This window comes from Triturus cristatus, chromosome 6, assembly GCF_964204655.1.
Source record: "Triturus cristatus chromosome 6, aTriCri1.1, whole genome shotgun sequence".
NCBI lineage: Eukaryota > Metazoa > Chordata > Amphibia > Caudata > Salamandridae > Triturus > Triturus cristatus.
Window position 1 is genome coordinate 788,817,519 of NC_140589.1, and position 24,695 is coordinate 788,842,213.

At 45.6% G+C, this 24,695-nt stretch overlaps 1 protein-coding gene across 2 annotated transcripts in view; it reads left to right on the forward strand.

Annotated features, from left to right (window-relative positions):
• The window catches only part of LOC146817881 (uncharacterized), a 415,767-nt gene that overhangs the window by 11,759 nt on the left and 379,313 nt on the right, over nt 1–24,695 (forward strand). For both annotated transcript variants that reach the window (XM_085611368.1, XM_085611369.1), the window contains exon 2: nt 18,359–18,890. In XM_085611368.1, coding sequence (XP_085467494.1) covers nt 18,429–18,890 — 462 coding nt within the window. In that variant the 5' untranslated portion in view covers nt 18,359–18,428. The remainder of the gene's footprint in view (nt 1–18,358; nt 18,891–24,695) is intronic.

Below are 24,695 nucleotides of genomic sequence, written 5' to 3' on the forward strand. Positions count from 1 at the left end.
TATTGGCTGCAGACCAATTACAGGTATCCTAGAAGTACAACAGCGTGTATGTTCTCAGGAGACTGCTGAAAATCACAGAAACGGGCTTCTTCTTAAATACAGAATATCCTGCTTCAGGCATACATTCCTTAGTTTACGATATGGCCATTACATGTATACATTACAAACGAAAAGGCAGAGTCATGATGACCATCCCACATTCCAGTTAAGCCAGCCCACAATTATTTACCCAGCAAGGCTCAGATCCCACATCAGATATCGATAGGCCCCAATAAACATGAGCATCTCCTGTTTGGAAAACAAGCCATAAAGCAGGAACAGTCAGGTGAGAAAGAGATTAGCTGGAGGCTCGTGTAGGATGAAAAGACTTTATGGTGTGTCAAGCCCTGATGCTAATCACAGGTGGCCAGAGGACTGGGAGCTCGTGAGACCGGACTGACCTGGGGCAGCGGAGCCAAGCTGCCCAGGTCACAGAGAAGTCAAAGGAAGGCACATGTGCTCTAAAAGGCCCGTATTTGCTTCATGTTATGTAGCCTATGTGAGGGCAACCATAAGATGGCCACCGCTCTAAAATGGAACCCACGTAGTGATGTATAATAGCGTATACACAGTGCATTCTTAGCTAAAACGTTACACAAAGCACTTGTACATACCGCATTAACCATTTGCGGTTCACTAATACCGGGATAGACAGGGGTAGGGCCCTGCCTCCTACGCGGTCCCAAATTCTAAAGTACGACAGACCCTCCTTTTGCCCTTACATAGGCAATAACTATACTCATTTCAATCCGAGTCTAGGTCAATATTCATGAAGTCATGGAGATGTTGCTGTAGCAACATCCTATTACTTAGCTCGTCCCTCGATACAGGTTTCCTTACACATAATGTAGCACAGAGGCCACATATCGCAGGAGCACACTATACGCACAGACAGAAAAGGAAAAGGATGGCTAAGATCATTCCAATGACCATCAGAACTTTCCAACCCCAGGCAGATATCAGTTCCCAGAACCACCCCACCAGTGACCAATCTCCTTTGTCCACGTGTATGGACTCAGATATTTTATGTAGTTTGGAGATGGCTTGATAAACTGTTGGAGCATTGTCTGGTATGAAAATGCAACAACTGGATTGGATAACCTTACATACCCCATCGCGGTCTGCAAGTATGACGTCTAGAACCATGCGGTTCTGCAAAGTCATGAGGCGATCCGCTTGGAGCTCAGCTGTCAAATTACCATGGGCACCAGCCGTAACATTAACAGTGGATTCAACCACACGAGTTAGCTGTCTTAGGTTCCTACTATTAACTATAGGTCCCCAAAACGGCAGGAAACCCAAAAAGAAATCTCCCGCTTCCTGACCGGCAGTATCCTCCTTACTAATCACACCTCTCACAACTCTGGTCTTGTGATTGTCAGAGGCGGCAGTAAATGTTGGCGGTAGCAGATTTGCAATATAACATGTGCCCGAGAAGTCAGGGGGCAACCATGTATATGCTCGGTCATTGCAGATAAAATATGTACCCTTGGCAGCCAAAAACGCAGGGGAAAACTGTGACGGGAAAGTGTACGTTTCAGTACAGTCACTTCTTCCCAGTTGAGCTCTAGGATTCTGACCATTACCTTGCAAACAGAACCGACCTATGTGGGGTACGACCCAGATTGGGGATGAGATTTTTCGCTGTCTTTCACCCAGACTAATACTATACCCCGTCGCGTTCCACCCTACATAAGCTCTCAACTCTTCCTTGGGAATAGATGAGTATGCGTCGATATCTCTGCTCATATCGGCAACTCCTTTCATTAAAGCTTTGTTATTGGTGCTAGGTCTGATGGAACGCGGTTGTCGCGGGGAGTACGCATCTAGTGCATAGAGAAACATGGTCTAGAATGCCCATGACGATCCATTGTAACTATACGGCAGCACTAGATAGGGAATACCCTTATTAATGGTATGTGGCATTAAACCACACACCCAGCAATGGGTTGTATTCATGACTAGTTGGTGCTGGTGCAGGAGCTGAATAAACGAGTTATTCACAAACTCTGATCGTCTAGCTTGTTCGTGTTCAGGCAGAGGGTGAAAAGAGTGTGAGGAGACAGTAGGAGGAGGTATAGGCTGTATAGTGGGTGCAATGGGCTCTTGAGAGGAGAAGAATACAAATCCTACAGTAAACACTACCATACTACATAATACGAACAGGCATAAAAATACAAAACGTTTGCTCTTCATTATTTTACATATTCTTGCTTTAAAGTTCATTTCCTCAGTGAGTCTCTCCATCTTAAAAAACTCAATCCTCTAATCGTGCCGCTCGCGGCGGGTGAGTATCTTCTGCTAAGGAGTACGCCTGTCAGTCCAGGGAACGCCCTAGACCAACCAGAACCGTCGACCTAACGTCTTCGGCCTGTACCCCAAAGTCTTGGCACCGCGACCCTGCGGCTGAACCCGGATGGTGGTTCGAAAAACAAAAATCAAGAAAGTCCTTCAGATGGGAAAGCTCTGGTTATCAAAAAATAAAAAGGTAAAAGAAAAAGAATATTTATTTACCCATAGGCCTTGGTCTTAGATTGTAATGGAAACGGCCAGGTACTGTTTGATCCTGTAACAAGAGTTCAGGCTCTGTGGTGTCCAATCGAATTGACGGTGGCACAGCTTCTTGCAAAATATCGTCACTTTCCTGTGCTGAAGTTGTGCCTTTTATGCGTGCATCACTGAACGGCACAAAACGAGGTACAGTGTCTGTTTCAGAGTCTGCGATACCCTCCTGGACCCACTGGTCATACGGCAGAGGCAAAGGGATCCTCTTCACGTGGGCGCCGTGGATCCAGTTCTTCTTCCCCTTCACTCGAACAGCTGATCTTGTAGACAGTAGTACGAGGTGAGGGCCAATCCAGCGGGGCTCATCGTTGCTTTTCCGCTGGAAGTTTTTGATGAGCACCCACGTGCCAGGGTCAATGGGGTGTCCTGGAGCCTCAGAGGCCGGGGGGAGAGTATCATGCACCTGTTGGTGTAAAACACGCAGTTTAACCGTCAAATCATACAAGTAATCAAGCAGTACTGGATGCTCGATTTCACTGAATTTCGTAGGTCTTGGCACACCCCATACATTGGCCGGGCGGCCAAAAACAACCTCATAATGACTAAGTCCCACTCGTAAGTGCACGGTCATTCTTGTGGATAGGAGTGCTAAAGGCAGAGCGTCAGGCCATTTAAGACCGGTGCTCGCCTGGATTTTGGCCAATTTAAGTTTTAGAGCGCCGTTGTAGCGCTCTACTAATCCAGCTGATTGGGGGTGATTTGCAGCGTGGAACTTTTGCTTTATACCTAGTCCCTCACACACATTCTTCATCACTTTACCCACAAACTCACTTCCATTATCACTCCACACCATTCTTGGCATTCCAAACCTGGGGAGAAATTCCTTCACAAGGGCTTTGGCTGTGGACAGAGCAGTGTTATCTTTTAGAGGATAGGCCTCCATCCATTTTGAGAATGCACAAACAACCACCAATACATATTTCAGGTTGTTGCATCTTTCCATGTGGATAAAATCTAGCTGCAAAACTTCAAATGGATATGATGGAGGCGCAAAATGACCAACTGGAGTTGGGGTTCCCCTACCAGGGTTGTACTTCAAGCATACCATACAATTCTTGACCACATTCTCTGCACACTTAGGAATTCCAGCATTCTGCCATACTGGAGCCAACAACTTACAGATTCCTTTCGTACTGATATGTGCCATTCCATGTGCCATAGTAACCACTGGAAGCACATATGCATCAGGTAACAACCATCGCCTATGTTCTGACAAATCAATCCAACAACCATTCTCATCCAACTTACCCATACTTTCTCTCCACTTGCTCAACTCTTTCTCTGTGGCTTCAGCTTGAAGGGACTTTACACTCTCTATTGTGTTTTCACACATTCCAACATCACCAACCCATCTGGCAGGGCCTGCAACATACATTCGAGTCTTTACATCTTTTGCTGTTTCTTTCGCGACTTCATCAGCAAACGCATTACCACGACCAACATCATCAGTGATTTTCTTGTGCGCACTGCATTTCATAATCGCAACTTGTGATGGTAGGGTCAGCGACTCAAGGAGATCATTCACCAACTTGCCATTCTGAATCTTAGCTCCATGCGAAGTCAGGAACCCACGTTCTTTCCACAATTGCCCAAAACTATGAGCCACGCCAAAGGCGTACTGGCTATCCGTATATATGTTCACTTTCATTCCTTCAGACAACACGCATGCTCTCGTAAGGGCAATTAATTCTGCTGCTTGAGCCGAATTCTGTGGCACACGTGCAGTTTCCACAATCGTGTGCAAAGTCGTGATAGCATATGCAGCAGTCGTATCACCATTTGGAAGCTTGAAACACGAACCATCCACCCATAAAGTACCATCACACTCAGTTAGGGGAGTATCTTTAAGATCTATTCTCCCTTTTGTCTCTTCTTCTGTTCTGAACAGACAATCATGTTGCTCAATCTCATCTAGGTCTGCTGGAATTGGTAATAGTGTAGCTGGATTCAACGTGTTGCATCTCTTTATGTGTATATGATTTGCTAACAGTGTCAGCTCATATCCAGATAATCGCGCACTAGTTAAGTGCTGCGTCTTGGTCCTGTTTAACAATGTGTCCGCAGCATGCGGAACCATAACAATCAATGTATTATCCATTACTAGGCCAGCAGACTGTCGAATAGACATAGCTGCGGCAGCTGTGGCTCTCAGACAACTTGGCAATGCCCTCGCTACAGGGTCCAAGGTTGACGAAAAATATGCGCATGGACGCGGTCTGTCGCCAAAAGGCTGTGTTAACACTGATAATGCGCAACCATCTTTCTCGTGAACATACAATGTAAAAGGCTTGCTGTAGTCAGGGGTACCCAACACAGGAGCTGAACACAATGCATTACGCAATTCCACAAAACTTTTCTGACACTCTTCAGACCATGGAATAGGATTCGGTGTGTCTTTGCATGTTAATGCTAACAAAGGTTTTGCCAACAAGGAAAAATTAGGAATCCAATGCCTACAGTATGAAGTAATGCCCAAGAAAGCACGCACTTCTCTCTGTGTTCTTGGCACACTCAACTGTGCAATGGCTTGAATTCTTTCTGGGGTCAGTTTCCTTCCCTCCTTCGATAAGAGATGACCTAAGTAGGTCACTTCTTGTCGACAATATTGCAGTTTTGAGAGAGACACTTTGTGATGAAAGGCAGACAAATGACGCAACAATGACAATGTAGCTTCTTTGCAAATCTTTTCAGTATCCGCGGCGATCAGTAAATCGTCAACATACTGAATAAGGATAGCGCCACTAGGTAAAACCAGTGCATCAAGCTGCGCTTTTAAAGCTTGGCTGTATATTGATGGGCTTTCACAGTAGCCCTGAGGAGCGCGTTTAAAGCGGAAGCTGCGACCTCCTAAACTGAAGCCAAAAATGTCTCTGCTCTCCTCTGCAATAGGGATGCTAAAGAAAGCATTCTTTAAATCGATCACTGAGAACCATGCAGCAGAGGCTGGAATCATAGTTAACAAGGCAGTTATATCAGGGACAACTGGAAACTGTGGCACAACAATCTTATTTACCTCTCTAAGATCAATCACAAATCTGTAAACAGGTGGCTGTGAAGGGTCCGTTCGTTTTAAGACAGGTAAAACAGGACTATTGCAAACGTTGCCTCTTGTCTCTTCAATCACACCCTTTTTAATCAAATCGCTGACAATTTCTAACAACGCTTTCTGACCTTCATTGGAGATCTTATACTGGGGAATACGTGGCAATCTGACATTGGCCTTTAAAGTTACCACATATGGCGGTATTTCCAAGAGACCCACATCATTGGGCCCAGTAGCCCAAAGGACATCCGGAAGGGATGACAATTCAGGTGGCATTGCATTTTTAGACAAATACATTGGGGAAATTACTTTCTTGCCTAATGTAAGTTGTACTCCTGAGGGAGAACAATACAGCGTGGCATGCAATCTTTTTAGCAAATCTAATCCTAGCAAATTTTCACCACAACCTGTCGTTAGGATGAGGGGTGCTTTTAGCTCACAAGGTCCAACAGAAAGTGACATAGGACTAGAAATCGGGTTCCTAACTGGGGCGCCAGAAAAACCTACTGAGACATTCATTTCGCCAGACAAAGGCGCGCCAGGGAGTTTTGAATGCATGATTGAACTCTTTGCAGCACCAGTGTCCAGCAGAAAGGGCTCTGTTACATTTGCTGTAGTTACTTTAACATAAGGTCCGCTCTGATCCACTGGCACTGAAACAACTCCCTCTCTCTGTCTACGGCTGTCCTAGTAATCATTATCTTCTACATTGCCGTCTTCTGCATAATAATCATTATTGTAGTACTGAGCTGTATTACCAGTCGCGTTGGCTTGCTGATCAAAGCTATTTATGGTATTTTGAGGCGGAAGAGGACGCACGTTCTGGGGAACATTTCCACGTCCTCTGCCTCTAGGAGCTTGCTGACCACCTCTACCTCTTGCGCCATACGCATTACTGTTACGCTGCATTAATTTAGGGCAACTATATTTAAAATGACCTTCCTCTTTGCAATATGAACATTGGTTGGGACCTACAGGGATTCGTGGTTGATAATACCCATTCATTTGCTGATTATTCTGAAACTGTTGGGGTTGCTGATAGATACCTTGTGTTTGCCTATAATTATTCTGTCCTCCACGTGGCGGATAGGCCTGCTGTAAAAGGACCTTCTTTCGTTTTCTTATCTGTTCTATCCTTCTCATCTTTGTCTCTATTTTCATAATACTGTGCAGTAGCCAGTATTTGCGCTGAAGAGGAAACAGCCCAAGAACTTTCTGAGTCTTTTAATTTCTTACACAACTCGGGAAGTAGATTCTGCACAAATTTATCAACAAATAAGCGTTGGCCACCTTCAGTACTCATGTCTTGACCACTGTGGTCGATAAACGTTTCTTCAAACCTGGTGAAGAAATCGGACACTGTCTCATCTTTCTTCTGCTTGCATGCGGATAGTTTATCCCAATTTACGCGCATCGCAGGCATTATAGTTTTCATGTAGGTAATAATTCTACCAGGGAGCGCTGCTATGAGGGGCTCAGGTTTTGCACCACCAACTTGTCTAGTGTCTGCGGCAATGATATTAGCCCATGTGTCCCCTAGTTCCGCAACATGATCTGCATTACGAATGGATCCCCATAAGGGCTGTGGAACCACATTCCCAAACAACATATCTATATCAGCTAGATTCATGACACATGATTCTGCAGTTTGTGATAACTCCTTATAATATCCTGCAGGATTTTTACGGGGGTCAGGCTATGTCTGCTTAAGCGCTAACACCTCAGATCGCTTCCATGGGACATGCACCCAAACACGCTGAAAATGTGCTAAGACAGGTGGATTAGCATTCGGATCAGCAGGTCTCCAAACTGGGGGAACCTCACGCATCGGATATTGGCGCGCTTTTACCTTCTTCCCCACAGGGAAATCCTGCTCAAACAACGACTGCTGGCAATCATCATTCCTCAAAGATAATAAGGTCGCAACTGCTTTATTCACATCGGGGCCCACAATCGTGCCTTTTCCAAAATCGAATCTCACTCGACATAACTCCTGCGGGTTTGGATCTCTACCATGATCATCCAATTCCTCACAGAGGATTTCACACATTTTCTCGAACACATACCTCTGTTTCGGGGTATCCCACTGGTGAAAAACGTCAACAACTGACTCCACCTCATAGAGTGAAGAAAAAATAATCCACCTACGCGCCATATGATCTAATACCTTTTTCTCTTCAGGATCAGGCAGCTGACTGCGCAATTGCTTACGTTGTAAACCAGGGGTCGCACTAGATGACCCAAAGAGAGGCGACATTAAAGTAGTCACTACATTAGCTAGTCGTTGTCGTGCTGAAGGAGAAGTTGAAGCGACAACGGGGGGATAGACAGAGGGAAGAAAAACAGATTCAGATACAGGTACCTGGGTAGTGCAAGAAGGAGCGCCAGGGGAAGCCGCTGGCGTGCTAGGCAAAGTCGCAGGAAGCGCGGGGGTAACAGGTAGCAAAACTGACGGCCCTCGAGAGGGCTGCACTGCAGGGATAGGAGCCAGCTGAGGAGGAGCTGGCGGCTGTGGGAAGGCTTGCGGCATATTTACTGGAGGCTGCGCATTTACAAGCTGTGGAGGTGCGGTGGCATTTTGCGCATACGGGGGTGGCGAGCTTAACAAATGGGACATTAGGGAATCTTTCTCTTTCTCTTTTGTCTCATCTTGCACAAGGGGTGACAAAACAGGGTAACATTTATCAATCCCTAGTTTGCGCTGCCTATGTAACTGTTCCTTCATTTGTTCCTCCTCATTATCTTTAAATTGCACAGCTGCTTGCATCACTGACATACCTCTTTCTCTCTTATTTCTCTTCGCTAGCTTAATTTCCTTCTGTTTGGCTTCCTTTCGCCATAGGCGAAAAGAATCAAACATCGCCGGCCGGGCTTTCTTTTTAAACAATTTAACTTCCAAATTATCTGATATCTGTATCGAAACTACCATTTTGGGGCCATTTTAAAACACCGTCCTTTCTGGTGTATCGGATCCATACTTCATTATATGCAATGGGGCCCACGCCATGTTTTACATAAAGCTCATAAGTTGGAGTTCCAATTGGAGGAACCGGACATGAATCCTCTAACTGGAAATCCCTTCTACAACTCAAACAAAACCAATTACCAAATACACTAGCACCAGGCATCTTCGCTCACTAGTCTAGTTCCAAACTTCAAAGGATTATCGATTACGATAGTCTCGTGAATACACGAGTCCTCTGGCTTTGGGGTTTGCAAACTCCAAATAAACCAAAATTATCCCGAAGGATACCAAACAAATTGGGAGACGCTCCACTTATACTTAACTGAATATCGATGATCAATGGCGTCACCAGAAGACTCTCTCGATTGTTTCGCTCTACCAAACTCGTCAAGGGTCCAAAACAGGGCGATTAATCAGGGCAGCAGTCCTTCGTAGCCGTCGGGACACGGAGAACCTCGCAGAAAAGACTTTTGGACCACGTCGACATGCAGGGGTCGATGAAGTGGCGGCCTTCCTCCAGAATTTCCACACGAAGCTCCTCACGAACCTCTGGCTTGGACCGGTACCGCTGAAATTGCCCCACGTTGGGCGCCAGCTGAAGTACTGGGTATTTTAAGCCCAGCGGTGCAGGGGAACACACCCTATGACTTCGGGGTTCTTCCTGTTTCAGACCTACAGAAACACAGAGTCTTCTGGGTGAAGTCAAAGATCAATTTATTGGCGGCAGACCAATTACAGGTATCCTAGAAGTACAACAGCGTGTATGTTCTCAGGAGACTGCTGAAAATCACAGAAACGGGCTTCTTCTTAAATACAGAATATCCTGCTTCAGGCATACATTCCTTAGTTTACGATATGGCCATTACATGTATACATTACAAACGAAAAGGCAGAGTCATGATGACCATCCCACATTCCAGTTAAGCCAGCCCGCAATTATTTACCCAGCAAGGCTCAGATCCCACATCAGATATCGATAGGCCCCAATAAACATGAGCATCTCCTGTTTGGAAAACAAGCCATAAAGCAGGAACAGTCAGGTGAGAAAGAGATTAGCTGGAGGCTCGTGTAGGATGAAAAGACTTTATGGTGAGTCAAGCCCTGATGCTAATCACAGGTGGCTAGAGGACGGGGAGCTCGTGAGACCGGACTGACCTGGGGCAGCGGAGCCAAGCTGCCCAGGTCACAGAGAAGTCAAAGGAAGGCACATGTGCTCTAAAAGGCCCGTATTTGCTTCATGTTATGTAGCCTATGTGAGGGCAACCATAAGATGGCCACCGCTCTAAAATGGAACCCACGTAGTGATGTATAATAGCGTATACACAGTGCATTCATAGCTAAAACGTTACACAAAGCACTTGTACATACCGCATTAACCATTCGCGGTTCACTAATACCGGGATAGACAGGGGTAGGGCCCTGCCTCCTACGCGGTCCCAAATTCTAAAGTACGATAGAGTGAGTCCGGGTGGGGAGAGGCAGAGTAAGAGCGGCTTGCCTAGCAGCGGGCCGCTCCAACGACGGGACATAATTGTTTTCAGAGCCTACATGGCTCCAACAATGGGGGACCAGTTATGTTTAGTACGAGATTGCTCAGGGCCCCGTGTAGCCCACGATGGCCCTAATTGTTCTAGACGGGCCCAGGGGGGCCCAGGCTTGTTCCCCTGTTGTGTGACCACCCCTCCACAGCTGGCCCGCTTGCTAGAGGGCAGCTGGGACTTTAGTTGCGGCCATGATTGTTTTAGAGCCCTGTGTGGCTCCAACTTGGGTATAGTTGTTTAGAGGGCACAGTGTGTGCCCAGGGCCAACATTTGGTCCTCCCAGCTGCGCAGCAATTAGTCCCAGCTGCACCGTTTAGGTTACAGTACATTGGGGACAGTCCTTTTGGCAGTTAGAAGTGAGATGCACTCCTTTTGCCCCTTTTCTTCTCTTCACAGCTGAGCAGCACTTAGTGCCAGCTGCAACGTTTAGGCCTGCGCAGATTGCGCACCCTTGACTTTCGCTGCTTTGGCAGCGCGCCCTGACTGTTGGGACACAGGGCATTTGAGCCCCTCCTTTGCGATGGCCAGTTGGCCAGTGGGGGGCTGTGGGGATTGTTAGGTTTATTGGGCGCCAGGCCCTAATGTGATTTTGGTGCTAGGAAATGTAATTCATGTAGTATGTTTTACGCACCCTGTGTTATACCTCTAAATGTGGTCTTATGATTATGAGGTTGTTTTACCTGTTTAGGTTTATGTTAGGGAGATTATACTTCCCTGTGTGATGTACGCCCCTAGTGTAATTATACTTAGGAGGTAGGGTCTGATGCGTTAGACTTGTGAGAGATTGCATAATGTGTTTATGCCCCTGTGATGTATACAGGATAGGTTTTATACCTGATTCTATTGTGATAATGCTGAGGTCATTATTGCGCCAGTAGTTACTGGTTGCGCTTTACAGTTATAATTTGTGTTCCAGTTGGTATATGTTCTACATTTACGATTGGTGATTTGTGCTAATTCTGACAGTGGTCCATGTGGCCCTGTCTTGTGTAAGTAGTCCCCTGTAAAATTCTGCCTAGTGCCAGTTGGCACAGTGTATATTATGTGATTATCATCTAATGTGTTTATTATAATACAAAGGCTATTTTTTTATATATAACCTTGTGTGGAGTTTCCTTTGTGGTGGGCCTAGGGTGTTGTTGCTGTGTGCGTGCGCAAATGCTTTACACATTGCCACCGGGATAAGCCGGACTGCTCGTGCCAAGCTACCAAAGGGGTGAGCAGGGGTTATCTTTGGCGTGTAACTCCCTTGCCCTGACTAGAGTGGTGGTTTCTGCCTGGCTTTGGCGCAAGCCTTAGCCAACCAGAAATCCCATTTCTAACAGGGAGATATAGGGAGGGAGACAGAGAGAGACAGAGGGAGGGCGACAGAGGGAGGGCGACAGAGGGAGGGAGACAGAGGCGGATGGAGAGAGGGAGACAGAGGGAGGAGGGCAACAGAGGGAGTCAGACAGAGGAAGGAGGGCGACAGAGGGAGACAGACAGAGGGAGACAGACAGAGGGAGGGAGGGAGAGAGAGGGAGACAGAGAGGGAGAGAGAGACAGAGGGTGGGAAAGAGAGGGGGAGAGAGAGAGAGAGAGAGAGAGAGAGAGAGAGATGTGTGTATGCCGGGTCTGGTGGCTCAGTGGACGAAGGCGTCTGCTGCAGGGACCTGTGTTCAACCTCATGGTCACATTTTTTTTGCTTTAGCCCCGCCCCTCCCCCTCTGACCCCGCCCCCACCGGTGAAGCCCTCTGCCACAAACCACACTGTAAATTTGGCCCCCGGGAGAAAGTTTGTGAGTACCCATGTGCTAAACCATACAACAGTACAATACTAACCATATTCAAGGTCAACAACTGATTGCTTTTTGGATAGCTTTCCAGTTTTGCTCAATTTTGTTTTGAAGGGAGGCAGTCCAGGTTCAAAGAGCCAGATTTAAAGTTTAACGGATAGTACTCAATCGATCAGGGTGACGAAGGACAGTAAATGTGCTTCCCTGGTGGACTACTGTCTGCCAGGTTTAGAGATTGCTGCTGGCCCAGCGGTGATCTATGTGCCTTGCTAGGAACTGCTGTCATGGTGGTTCCTGTCGAAGTACAAAAAGTTTAGTGGACGGTCAGTATTGGTTTTGACATCTGTGTACCAAACATTAACAAAGTATTTGTTTTTAAAAAGTAAGGGACATATTTACAAGGGCTTTATCTCCGCTTTTTTTGGCTTTCACAGCCCAAAAAGTGGAGATAAAATCAGCGCCCTATTTACAAGAGGGTGCTAACATGCATAATCGCATGTTAGCACCCTTTTTCCAAACGCCTCCCTTTGCATCTCCAATGAGATGCAAAGTGGGCGTTACTGGGCGTACCCCGGATGGACTACCTTGCAAATATCGCTGATGTTTACATCGAGATATTTACAAGGCAGCCCACATGATTTTAGCAGACGTTAGATTTTGGCGAAAACGGCCGCTTTCGCCAAAATCTAATGTCTGCTAAAATCCTGACTTAGCCATCCCTAACATAGGGGGTGGATTATGCTGATACGATCCTGTGGGTCGTATCAGCAAGGTTATCGCCGTTTTGCAGAGAACATCGCTGGAAACCAAGCAATGTTCCCAATAAAAGGGCGATAAACTCGCTATCTCTGGAATTTTTATCGCCCTAGAGAAACGCGTTGTTAATAACGCGCTACCAGGGCGATACATTCCAGAGATAGCCTGCGATAATATTATTATCGCTAAGCACGGCCAGCGATAATTATCGCTGGCCGTTGATAATATGCCCCTAAATTCCCAAAGTGGGAGTTTGTTATTGAAAAACAAGTAACTAATGCTCCCAAAACCTAGAAAGTTTTTTCCTAAATAGGGAGAATGGTGCAATGCCCTTACTGTGACTGCCCTTACTCCGTCAAGCCCTCATAGGACGCATTCAGTCAATGAAAGCCAACAGGGGCTTAAACTAATGAGGAGCCAACGGTCCACCCACCTCATTTAAAGGGTTTGGGGACAGGGTATTCCATCACATTTGTGATGGAGTTCCCTGTCAGCCACGCTGTAAATCATGCTCAGAGTGGGAGCAATATCGGAGAATGAGCAATTATTCCCAATAGATACAGAATCAAGATGCACAATTTCAAGTTACATGCGGTCCACTTGGAACACTCACCTCGACCGTGGCCCATTCTGTGAAAGTCAAAATTCTATTCCATACTGCAACTGCCAGCATTTACCTTATGCCCTATTCTCAAACTCAAAAAACAATTAATTGGCGAGCTTGTTTTTCTCTTATATGTTATCTTTCTATAACTTACTAAATGTAAAGGCCTTTTGGGCAAATACCTTAACGAAAATAAATATGTAAATACAGTCTCTATCTCATTGCCCTCTGTCCAGGTATTTTATGGTGTAGATGGAGAGGCCCTAGTATGAGTGACTTTGGACATAGAAAGGAGTTTAAACGGTAAAAAGAAGACGGCCAAGCCTGATGCAGGGGCATGGTTGTTGGCCCCATTTGTGGCATAGCTCTGTTCCTGGCAAAACTAGTATTTTATTTTAAGTAAACACGCTCCTCAACCAGTTAATTGGCAACGTAGAGTGCACATTTTTTGCAAGAAATGTTGCTCAGATATCAAACAAAATATACTCCCCACTGCACCGTCAGCAAATTACACCAGAGCAGAGCAATGTACTGAAATTAGCTGACCAATGCTTTGTCATCCATATGCTTTAGACTGACCAATTTTGGAGTCTGAACATACTGCTGAAGAGGTTCCTTCATTATGGGGTCCAAGATGCTTTTTTAGGTCGAGCCTAACGTTGCAGCGCAAGCACTGTTTGCTCTGTGAGGCTTGCTGTAGTAGGGTATGTTGTAGAAGTGGTGTGGAAGCCACGCCCATATTTTTCATTGGCTGGTGTCATTGTCCATGGTAAATGCTGGCTTTCGATTGATAATGAGGCTTCTTAGTCCCTCCTTGTTATCGCCCTGTTTCGTTTTGTGACTGCCCATCAGGACTGGATCTTTTACTTGCGGTGTTACACTGTCTCCGTCCTTAGTCGGTAGGCACTTTACTTTTTTCATTCGGCTTTGGCAATCGCGACAGCTTGTTTATTTTTGCATTGCGCTTTCACTTTACACTAGCTGCCGCCCCACCCCGCTAGTGCTGTGTGGGCGGCAGCTATTGTTAAAGTGAAAGCGCGATGCAAATCTAAACAAGCGGCTGCCTTTGCGCAATGGCGACAGCTTGTTTAATTCTATTGCTGTGTTTCATTTCAAATGGAGGACTGTGGGATTTCGGGTCTTTTTCAAGTTTCAGCTTTTTAGTTTCAGAAGTTTATTTGTTACAGCAAGTAGTTTTTAACCGACTTGGGTTGGTAAACATCAGTCACCCCGCATCCGTCACCCCGCATTTTGTCACAACGACCACGTTGTAACAACGCAATACTATTACCCTGCAAGTCATTACAACGTCTTGTGGAGGGGGGGAGAAGGTGTTGGATTTAAAATCCAACACATTCTCTACTTTCCGCACAGACTGGAGTTGTAGTAGAAAATTATACTATTCCAACATCCAGCTGTTGTAACGACTTGCGGGGTAATGGTATTGCGTTGTAACAACCGCGTTGTAACAACATGCGGGGTGAAGGAAAGCAGGAAAAGGAGGCATATTCCTTGGGTTTGGGGAGACCGGCTCTGTCGTCAGGGTATTGTTTCCCACAGATCAGAGGCACAAGTGAAAAGGACTGCTCATCTCTTGTTTACCCTCGCTTGATCGTGTACTGCACTGAAATCAAGCCTTGCATAAAAAAAAACAGTTTTGCACGTACTCAGTTGTGTTACTTTAAAGCGCACTCTTTATCTGACTGACTTTCAACCCGTGTCTGCGCATTGTTGAAATAATGGGACATTTTCATAAGCGTTTCTGCTAATTTTATTGATTTGTATGACACATGTCACAATGATCCCTTTTCTGCAAAGTTTTTTCTGCATAATTATGATTCATGTTTTACATTTTTTTAGAAATGAACTAAATCACAGTACAGCATGTACTTTGCCCTGCAAACATTTGCAACGTTGTAGGCATTATGGATATTAGACGTTGTTGATGTTACATTTGTAGGGTTGTGTAATAAACAAGCACTTCTGCTGACCAGGAGCCATGAGAAGTGTTCTGGAGAAATTAAATGACCTTTATTGTTATTGTGATAATCTGTCGTACTTGAAATGCACAAGCACCCAAAACATCTTTCCCTCAACGAGTGAACGGAGAATGCAACACCTGGCAGTACAGCGCTCTAACATAACAGAATGAAAATTCGGTGGTATCACTTTAATGTTCAGAAGTTGTACTGCCACAAAAAAAACAAGCATTTGCAATGCAATAGGTCTCACAGTTCCGCAGGTTTAAGCTATTGGCTTTGTAAATGACAATGCCTTTTATTTATGTTTTAAAACACAAAACAAAAATAATAGGATTTGTCATTTACAATGCCAATAGCTTAAACTTGCGGTAATGGGAGACCTATTGCATTGTAAATGCTTGTTAATGGTTGCCACAAGTCGAAAGAAGCAGCGTCTTTCTTACCGGTTTTATAGTTGTATTTCCATGTCAGTAAATGATAGTTGTTAATTGAAATCTGCAAAAATTCAGTTTAAGAAACTACCGTCAACAGCTACTTCTTTATTTCATTTATAGCCACATAATTCGGCAGACTCATGTGCAAACGGTTGGATAGTGTTTTTTTTTAAATGTAGACATTTGATCTTAATATAGGGATGTACTAGGAAACAAGACAGGGATTGATGTATTTTTTTGTACATCAAACAGTTCTGTATTGAAGACAGAAGTAAAGGAGTTAATGAGCAACCATGACACCACTGATACATAGTAAAAAACAGAAAAGACTGGAAATGATGCACAGTCTACAACTAAGCCAAAACTTCACAGAAAGGATGACTACCAGACTACGGAAATAACAACCACTTATCAGAGGCCAGGAGTAGGCCTCATTAGCTTCCTAGTAAACATAGGGGCATATTTACAAGGGAAGTGAGGTGTTAGCCTTCCTGGCTTAACACCTCTCTCCACCACTTCAGAAACGCAGGGCTGCACCGTATTTACAAGAATATGGTGCAGCCCTGCGTTTCCCCCAGCGCTGGCGCTACACTTAGCAGCCTAGCGCCAACAAAGGCACCCTTGCACCATAGTGCAAGTGTGTCTGCGTGCAGGGGAAGCTTGTTTATGTGCAGGAAGGTCCCCCTTCCTGCACATAAACAATCTTGAAATTCCTCTTTCTAACTTCTATGTGTGCTGCTTAGTGCAGCACACATAGAAGTTGCAAAAACGGCATTTAAATTTTTTTATTGTTTATGTGCAGCACTCATGAAAGCAGCAAAAATGCGGCAAAATGAAACATTTTTCCTCGTTGCGCCAGGGTGAGGTCAGATTTTCCGTGGTCTTAATTCCGGCACTGCCTTCTATGTACTCCTCCCTTGTAAATAGGGGGCAGCGTCAGAATCAATGGGTGTTGCGGTGAAATGCCCACTGCAACATCCATTGCCCTCCCCTTTCACGCTCAGGATAGCGTGAAAGGGGGCCTTATTTACAAGGCAGCGTTTAGCCACGTTAAGTGGCTTGACGCTGCCTTGTAAATAAGGCGAAGCCCCTATCGCCACAGGATCATCGTAAAAAATGATGTTCCTATGGCAATTGGGGTTTGTAAATATGCCCCAAAGAGTACTATTTGAAGCCGGCTACATTACACTCAGGCAGTGCTTAATTAGAATTGGTGGTTGGCGGTAGGGGGTACGGGCACTTATTTTTCCATATTAGATATTTACCAGAGCAAGATAGGGAAAAACACAGCTCGGAAAGACGGAGAAAGAAAAAGACGGCAAACCGTCAGAAACAGAAAGCAGGATCCTTCAAGAGTGAGAAAAAGGGCAGGGAGACTTTGGTAGTGGACTGAAGACTACCGGTCCTGGTATTCGGCAGGCTGATGTTTAATTGCACGGGCTTATTAGCAGAGCTTCGGGCACTGGCACTGTTTCACAAATTAAGTACTGCATTCAGGATTTAATATAGAATTCAAAAACCTATGTTATAAAAAAAATGTGCGAGATAATAGGCCTCTCAACCATTATGCTCTAATGTACAATCATTATTTATGTACCAAGGGTCAGACTTTGCCGTATGGGAGGTCGCTGTCTATGACACTTGGACCCTTATCTGTGGAATAGTGTCCTCTAAACACCTACAGAAAAGTTAACCTTTTTTGTGGTCTTTCTTTTCCTCAAATGTGCGTTTGTGTTTTTTGCCCCAATATGCTCACGACTGAATGGGTGTTTTAGGAATAAATGATAATATTAGTCTGGTAATAACTATTTTATTGCTTGTCTTTAAGCTGGTGCCATCATTTCTTATTTCTGATTAATTAGCCCCAGGAAGTGGTCGAGCTCATATATACCTGTATTTCTTATACCAGAGATTCAGAGATGCAATTTATCTCCAGGGCTACGATTTCTGATCTTTAAGGCGCGTGTTTGGCTTAGGGCAAGATTCATCAGTTCTAAATTGGCTAGTTAGCCCTGCAATTTAGTAGAAACATTATGTAGGATTCCCAAATACTAGTCTTGGTAGTATTGGATAAAAGCATGCATACCTGCACTTCTGCTGCTGTCCTTAGTTATATGACTGTGGGGTGAGGCATTACCCTTTGTTTATAAGGCATTTGAAAACAATTATCTCTGGTAGCAGTGCGCTCGAGCATCAACTGGACCACTTTTTTCAATCTCCAATTTTTGTTCCCTGCTTTTTTCAAACCTTCCGCTAATGATTTATTCTCGATTCATCCCTCTACATTTATTGACACGAGCACAGTGACTTGTGTCTTGTTCTATTCTAACTGTGCTTAGCAGATCCCAGAATGCATCTGGAGAAGGCATTTATTCATTATTGGAAAATCTTCAATCACTTAATTAATCCTGTGGTGAAAGGAAATTGCATTACTCAAGAGTCTGTGATAAACTGTCCATAAAGACAACTTTGAATCGAAACATTTCCTTAATAGCACGGAAATAGTCACACAGGACTATTGGCACAATTATCAATATTTTATTTCTGGTGTCATACATTCAATAACAAAATAAAACCTCATCCCTCAATTTCAGAATTGTTATCCACTGTGAACATTGTGTTTTCAGGCTGTAACTATGTACTTTCTTTTACAGAACATGGGAGGACCTTCTGGCCTGCACCCAAGCCATCCTTCAAAGACCGGATGTGTGGCTTCAGGGTACAATGTGCATTCCTAAAATGGAGTTTAGAAATGAAAACATGGCGGCAGATGCATCCAGCAACGATACCCATGTGTCTGGATGGGCTAACAACATTTCCTCGGCAAGACCAAGTGCAGCAACGAACCAAACTATGGAGTTCCCATCACATGCAGGGTGGGCTAACAACAGCTACGGCTCCTTCCTGGAACAAGGCACTCCTTTTTCTTACTCACCTCACAATGTTGGTATGAACAATAATGTAAATTCGGTGGAAAGTATGGAAAAGGGCATGACTATCCAGGACGCATCGGCACGGCATCGGAACTATATGTCTAGCCCGGCCCTTTTCTCTCAATTGTTGGCTCCTGGTGCAACCCAGACACATCAGATTGGAAGTCCTCAAGTCAACACAACTGGGGAAATCTTGGATCACCACTATCATGCCCCAAATCAAGGCAGCATCTTCTATGGAAACATGCAGCAGGTTTGTAGTGCTGAGTCATACTTTAATCCTTTTGCAAAATGCCCCTGATTTTAGGATTCAACTACTGTGGTGCTGTCAATTCATCCTAGAGAATGTACTCAACCTGATGGAAATAGTCATGCATTAAAAGCAATTTAGTATTTATTTCAATTTCTTTATTGATAATTGACTGTCAATGTAAAATTTAGAATACACTTGCATGCCACTGAAGACTTTTAAAGATTAAATAAGCACTTTATACTTAAACAAATGGGATACATCATATGATCTAACACTCTGCATGAGATTTCCGAGCAAACGCACTCTAGAAGGGCCTCATAAAAAAGTAACAATAGCAAATGCCAACGTTTTTCAGAGAATTCCTTGTAGTGTAATGGCAACAGGATCACCTAACGACAGTACACAAGCAAGATGTTGCAAACCCATCCGGTCCTATGACCATAAACATAAGACTCAATCTCACTGCATCCTGGACTGAGCTTAGATGCTGCTTACTGGGATCTAGAGCCATAGAAAAGATTCAAAATATGAAGATAAATCCAAAAAGAAAGGTGTAAACGGAATGGTCATTCCTGTCACTTACCCTATGATTCTCTCATATGCTACTTTGAGATAATAGTAATGAGTTTTAATTCATTGATTCCAGGTACATTATTTGTTATTCGCTTTAATGTGAATGATTGTTGTAGTTTAAAAACTTATCTTCTGGAAGGAGTGAAGTAATATAAATTGAAACAGAGATTAACAATAAAAGAGGCAGGTATGTCAACAAATTCAACCTATTCAGGTTGGGATGGAGAGACCTTGATATGGGTAGCAAGAGTTAGGAAAAAGAGGAGCGCGAGCAGTTGCTTGTGGTGCATATAGTTTCCTAGAATCTAGTGACTGTTCCTTGCCAAGAACCAACATATTCATGCCTAAGAGCATTGGACAAGAAATGCATTTGAAACCCGGTTCTTAGGTATTTTTCTGAATTGCATCCGAGATGGGACAACCTTATCTGCAGGTGGATGGAGTTCCACATTCTTCTGAGCATGGATAATTGCCCCCATATTTAGCCAGCTAAGTCAGATAATTGCTTCTGTGTTGCTCTGACAGTCAGAGATAGCTGACATCTCAGTCAGGTAGGTTTGTTGATGTTTCCATTATAGGAGCTTACCTATGCCATGAAGATTATCTTAGCTTGCAAGGAGTGAAATACAGCTAGGCCAGGGATAGGGTGGGATGCAGCAGATCTTTAGTACCCTCAGACATAAGAAGGCGAAACATGGTGAATGATCCTCATGTGTAAAGAGATGTGATAAGGAGCCGGGGTGGTACCATTGTATCCATCGGGGGAGACAGAACCAGATCCAAGACCACTTCAAGGACAAGGTCCTGGACACTGTGCCAAAGCTACATTCTGAAAAGAAGATTTACCTTTCCTAGAATTGATAACTGGAGCCAGGCTCTCTGGGTTTTTTGGCAGTTTATGGTTTGAATTAAAGGTGGCTTTTGCTGCACCGACTCTGTTGTGTGGGGATGGTCAGCGTTAATTTTTTTTTATATTGCTCTTTATTCGCATTTTTTTAAAGTCTTCATCTTTACAATTTAACAGTGTCACATGTAACCAGTACATATTAAATCGCAGTTAAGCTCTGACTGATCACTGTCCTGTATCTGTTCATCTCTTTAGTAGTTACTTTACAAGTCTCGGCACAATGGCATGTATACTGTATATATGCATTATCATTTAGCACGGTACTAATGCGGAAGTTGATTTAAACAATCAAAGAGCACACTTTTAAGATGATTATAGCAAACTAAACAAAACCAGGTTGTTCTATTTCCCTTCCCCAACTTATTTCCGTTATCCTGTGAAATCCTTTTGCATTGCACACTAGTTGTTTCTATGATCAGAAGGGTTCACATGTGTGTTCCCCCTCTTTATTTATAAGTTACAACCTTGTGAGGGTTATGTCAGCCCTTTCTTCTTTGCCTGTTCCCGCTCCATAGTTATCTGCATTACCACTGTCCTCAAGGAAGCCTCGACTAGCTTTAGAGCGTGATCCTCAGTGTTAATAATATTTTATTATAATATTTAATTATAATATTTGTATATTTAGATTCTTTCCACGCTTTTGTCTTCTTTATGAATGTAATTACCAATTGTCACTGTTACCGAATTTGATGGTATTCCGTGTAACAACATAGGAAGGATGGAATGCTTGCTGGCATTTAAGGATGCTACGTGCAAATTACAACAGGTCTAAGCAGCGAAGTTTTAACTCACGGAGTTTCCTAACAATAAGGAAATTAACCTCTAACCAAATTAACAAAATGAATAGCTCATCACTTGTCACAACCCTTTTTCAGAGGGCCATGGGGCAAACAGGGGTTACTAGGCCCAACTGTGGGGGTTGTGGCCATTTAGTCCTGCAATCCCAGGGCCCGACCTAGTATGAGTCCTGAGAAACCGCCCAAGTAGCACCCCATCAGCAGCTCACTCTCAGTGTAGCGCAGGTCAATCAGTCCACGGCTTCTCGGAGAGAGGTATGTACAAGGTTAAGGCGCAAGGCTCAGAATACAAACAGGGAGCCCCAATAATCCGACACACTAAAGACTAAAGACTCTCAGGGCAAGTAGTGTAGCACTTTCCTCGCCTCTCTTCCCTGGGTTCTCGCCGTCCCTCCTCCATGGTAACAAACGTGTTCCTGGTGGTTTACTTGAGGCAATCCTACAGGTGCTTCCCACACTATCAATGCTCAACAAAGTCTCTTTTTGGCCCTGAAAGTTCAGTTCTCTATGGCATTAATATGCCGGGCTCATGCAAGTCTTAAAAGTCCTGCCTGCCCTTCTTCAGTCTTATCCTTTTGCGGCCTGAAGAAGTGTTTGGGAGCCAGGGTTTGCCTTCCTGTACTCCGATGATGAGTGAGCTGCACCATGCCTTCCCGCAGTCAGTGGGAGTAGCACGCTGAGGTAGTCACAGTCTGTGATGGTTTCCGGTTGCAGCAAGAGGCTTCGCCATAGCAGATCATGGCAAGGCAATGGGGCAGTGGGGATGATTCAGGGTGGCTTTTGCTCTTGATCTCAAGTCCCTCTGATAGTCGGGTGGACTCCTCTGAAGCACCTGATGCCTCAGTGATCCTAACGGCCACATCATCGCATACGGTGGGGGCTCAGGGATGGATGACAGCTCTAAAGATGTCAGTTGTCCAGGGTGATAGCTACAATGGTCCTAGTGGCCCCCTCTTGGCATATATGATTCATAGGCAAGGTTGCGGCACCAACAATGTTGGTTGTGCAGAATGCCAGTCTGCAAATTCAGTGGACATGACCGGGTCCCTGGCTGGCACAAGAGGGGGGACGGTTCTCTCTCACAACAACGATCCTGACTGAACCAAGCTCCTCACACTTCACTTACAGGAATCCACTTGCCAGGATCCCCACATGGCCTTGCTCCTCCCCAGGCTGTCTCCTCCCCCTCACAGGACACACTGGTTTTGGCAGGCAGAAGTCTGGTGCTTAAAGCACAGGACAAGTGTTCTTGGATTCCTGGGTAATGCGCCCCTCACCCATCTGGGAGACTAGCAGACCTTCATCTCCAGTCCTAGTTGTAGCATCTTGAAGGTGTTATCCTGTTGACACTGATTAACTACTTGTCCAATTCCACACACGAACAAGATCTAGTGTCTGTTTCTTATATTCCTGTTCTGGGTTTTGTCTTCTGTGAAGTACTCTCTCCTCTATTTTGTCCTTTGTCAATGGGACAATCTGCAACAGTTGGAGCAGCTCCAGTTTTGATTAACCCACAACACAGGTCAAGGGAGTACCTGGGGATCATACCTGGCTGTCAGTCTCCACTGGAATATTCCTCACAAAGGTAAAAAGGCCTACACTTTCCCCTCTGTCCTCATCCTGTGATCCTTCAGTGCCATAAAAGGCAGAGAGGGGCCAGGAGCTAAATGCTAGGCCTAGCATACATGCTCCTTACATGTAACCTTCAACTACAAAAAGTGTGCTGTTCCTAACCTTATCAGTTTCACCATCTCACCTGACAATGAGCCAATGCCCTACTGACCAGTAACTCTTCCTGGAATCAAAGAGACATTTGATGTGCACAGAGTATGTTCTGCTCCCCTTGCTCCAATATGTGATTTCCCATTCCAGCCCTCAGGAATGTGAGCAACCTACATCTCCTATCTGGGAGTTGTAGTCCTCACCTCTACTGGCCTTTCCAGGTCCTGGGCTGCCAAAATGCAACCCACAGGCCTCCATGTTATGTACAATGCACAGGCACATATGCATCCCAGCATGCACATGCAATTATCACAAACTGCGCAGTGTTACCCACAGTCACTAGGTAGGCCAAGGGTGAATTAGTACACCAACTCCACCACCCTGATCAACAACCTAGCCAACCTCGGACTCAGACAACTCATCATAACACCCACCCACTCTGCCGGACACACGCTTGACCCCATCTTCTCTGCAGGCCCCCACGTCTCCTTCAACCACACCACCGAACTCCACTGGACCGACCATCGTTGCATCCACTTCACCTTCCACACCACCGCACCCAACAGATGCCTTGCCGCCGCTGGAGCAAAGTCACCGAAGACCAGCTAACCACCACCCTCGCCCAGAGCCTACCTGCCGACCCCACCGCCACCCGCAACCTCAGACAGTGGATCGACGACTGTGCCAACACCCTCGCCCTGCTCAAGACACCCTCCAACAGTCACACCAGCAAGAGAGCCAGCTGGTGACTGACGACCTCCAGGCCTCCAAGCAAACCTGCCGAAAGCTGGAGAAGAACTGGCTCCATGAACGAACACCGGACAGCTATGCAGCCCACAAGAACGCCACCCGCAGACACCATCACCTCATCAGATCAGTCAAAAGAGCCTACTTCAAAGACTGCCTAGACAACAACGCACACAACAGCAAAGAGCTCTTCAACATCGTGAAGGAACTCACCAACCCCAGCTGCAACACCAACAACATCCCACCTTCGCAAGACCTGTGCGACTCACTGGCCACCTTCTTCCATCGCAAGATCGCAGACATCCACAACAGCTTCAACGCCATGACCGCACCGACAACCACTGAGACTTCTGCCCCCACGACCACCATCTGCACCAACCGCCTGCTCTCCTGGACCAACATCAGCGACAACGACACCATCAAGATCATGAACACCATCCACTCCGGATCTCCGTCAGACACTTGCCCACACCACATCTTCAACAAAGCCAGCACCGCCATCGCACCCCATCTCCGGAAAGCCATCAACATCTCCTTCGAGACAGCAACCTTCCCGGGGAGCTAGAAGCACGCCGAGATCAACGCCTTACTCAAGAAATCCAAGGTGGACCCCAAGGACCTCAAGAACATCCGGCCCATCTCCCTGCTCACATTCCCGGCGAAGGTCATCGAGAAGACTATCAACACACAACTGACTCACTACCTCGAGGAGAACAGCATCCTGAACCCGTCCCAATCTGGGTTCCGCAGCAACCACAGCACCGAAACTGCCCTCATCGCCGCCACCGAAGACATCAGGACCCTGCTAGACAACGGAGAAACCGCGGCCCTCATCCTCCTGGACCTGTCAGCTGCCTTCGACACGGTCTGCCACCGCACACTACGCACACGCCTCCACGACGCTGGGATGCAAGAGAAGGCCCTGGACTGGACCACCTCCTTCCTCTCCAGCAGAACACAGAGCATCCGCCTCCCCCCTTCCGCTTCGAAGCCACCGAGATCATCTGCGGCGTCTCCCAGGGCTCATCCCTCAGCCCAACGCTGTTCAACATCTACATG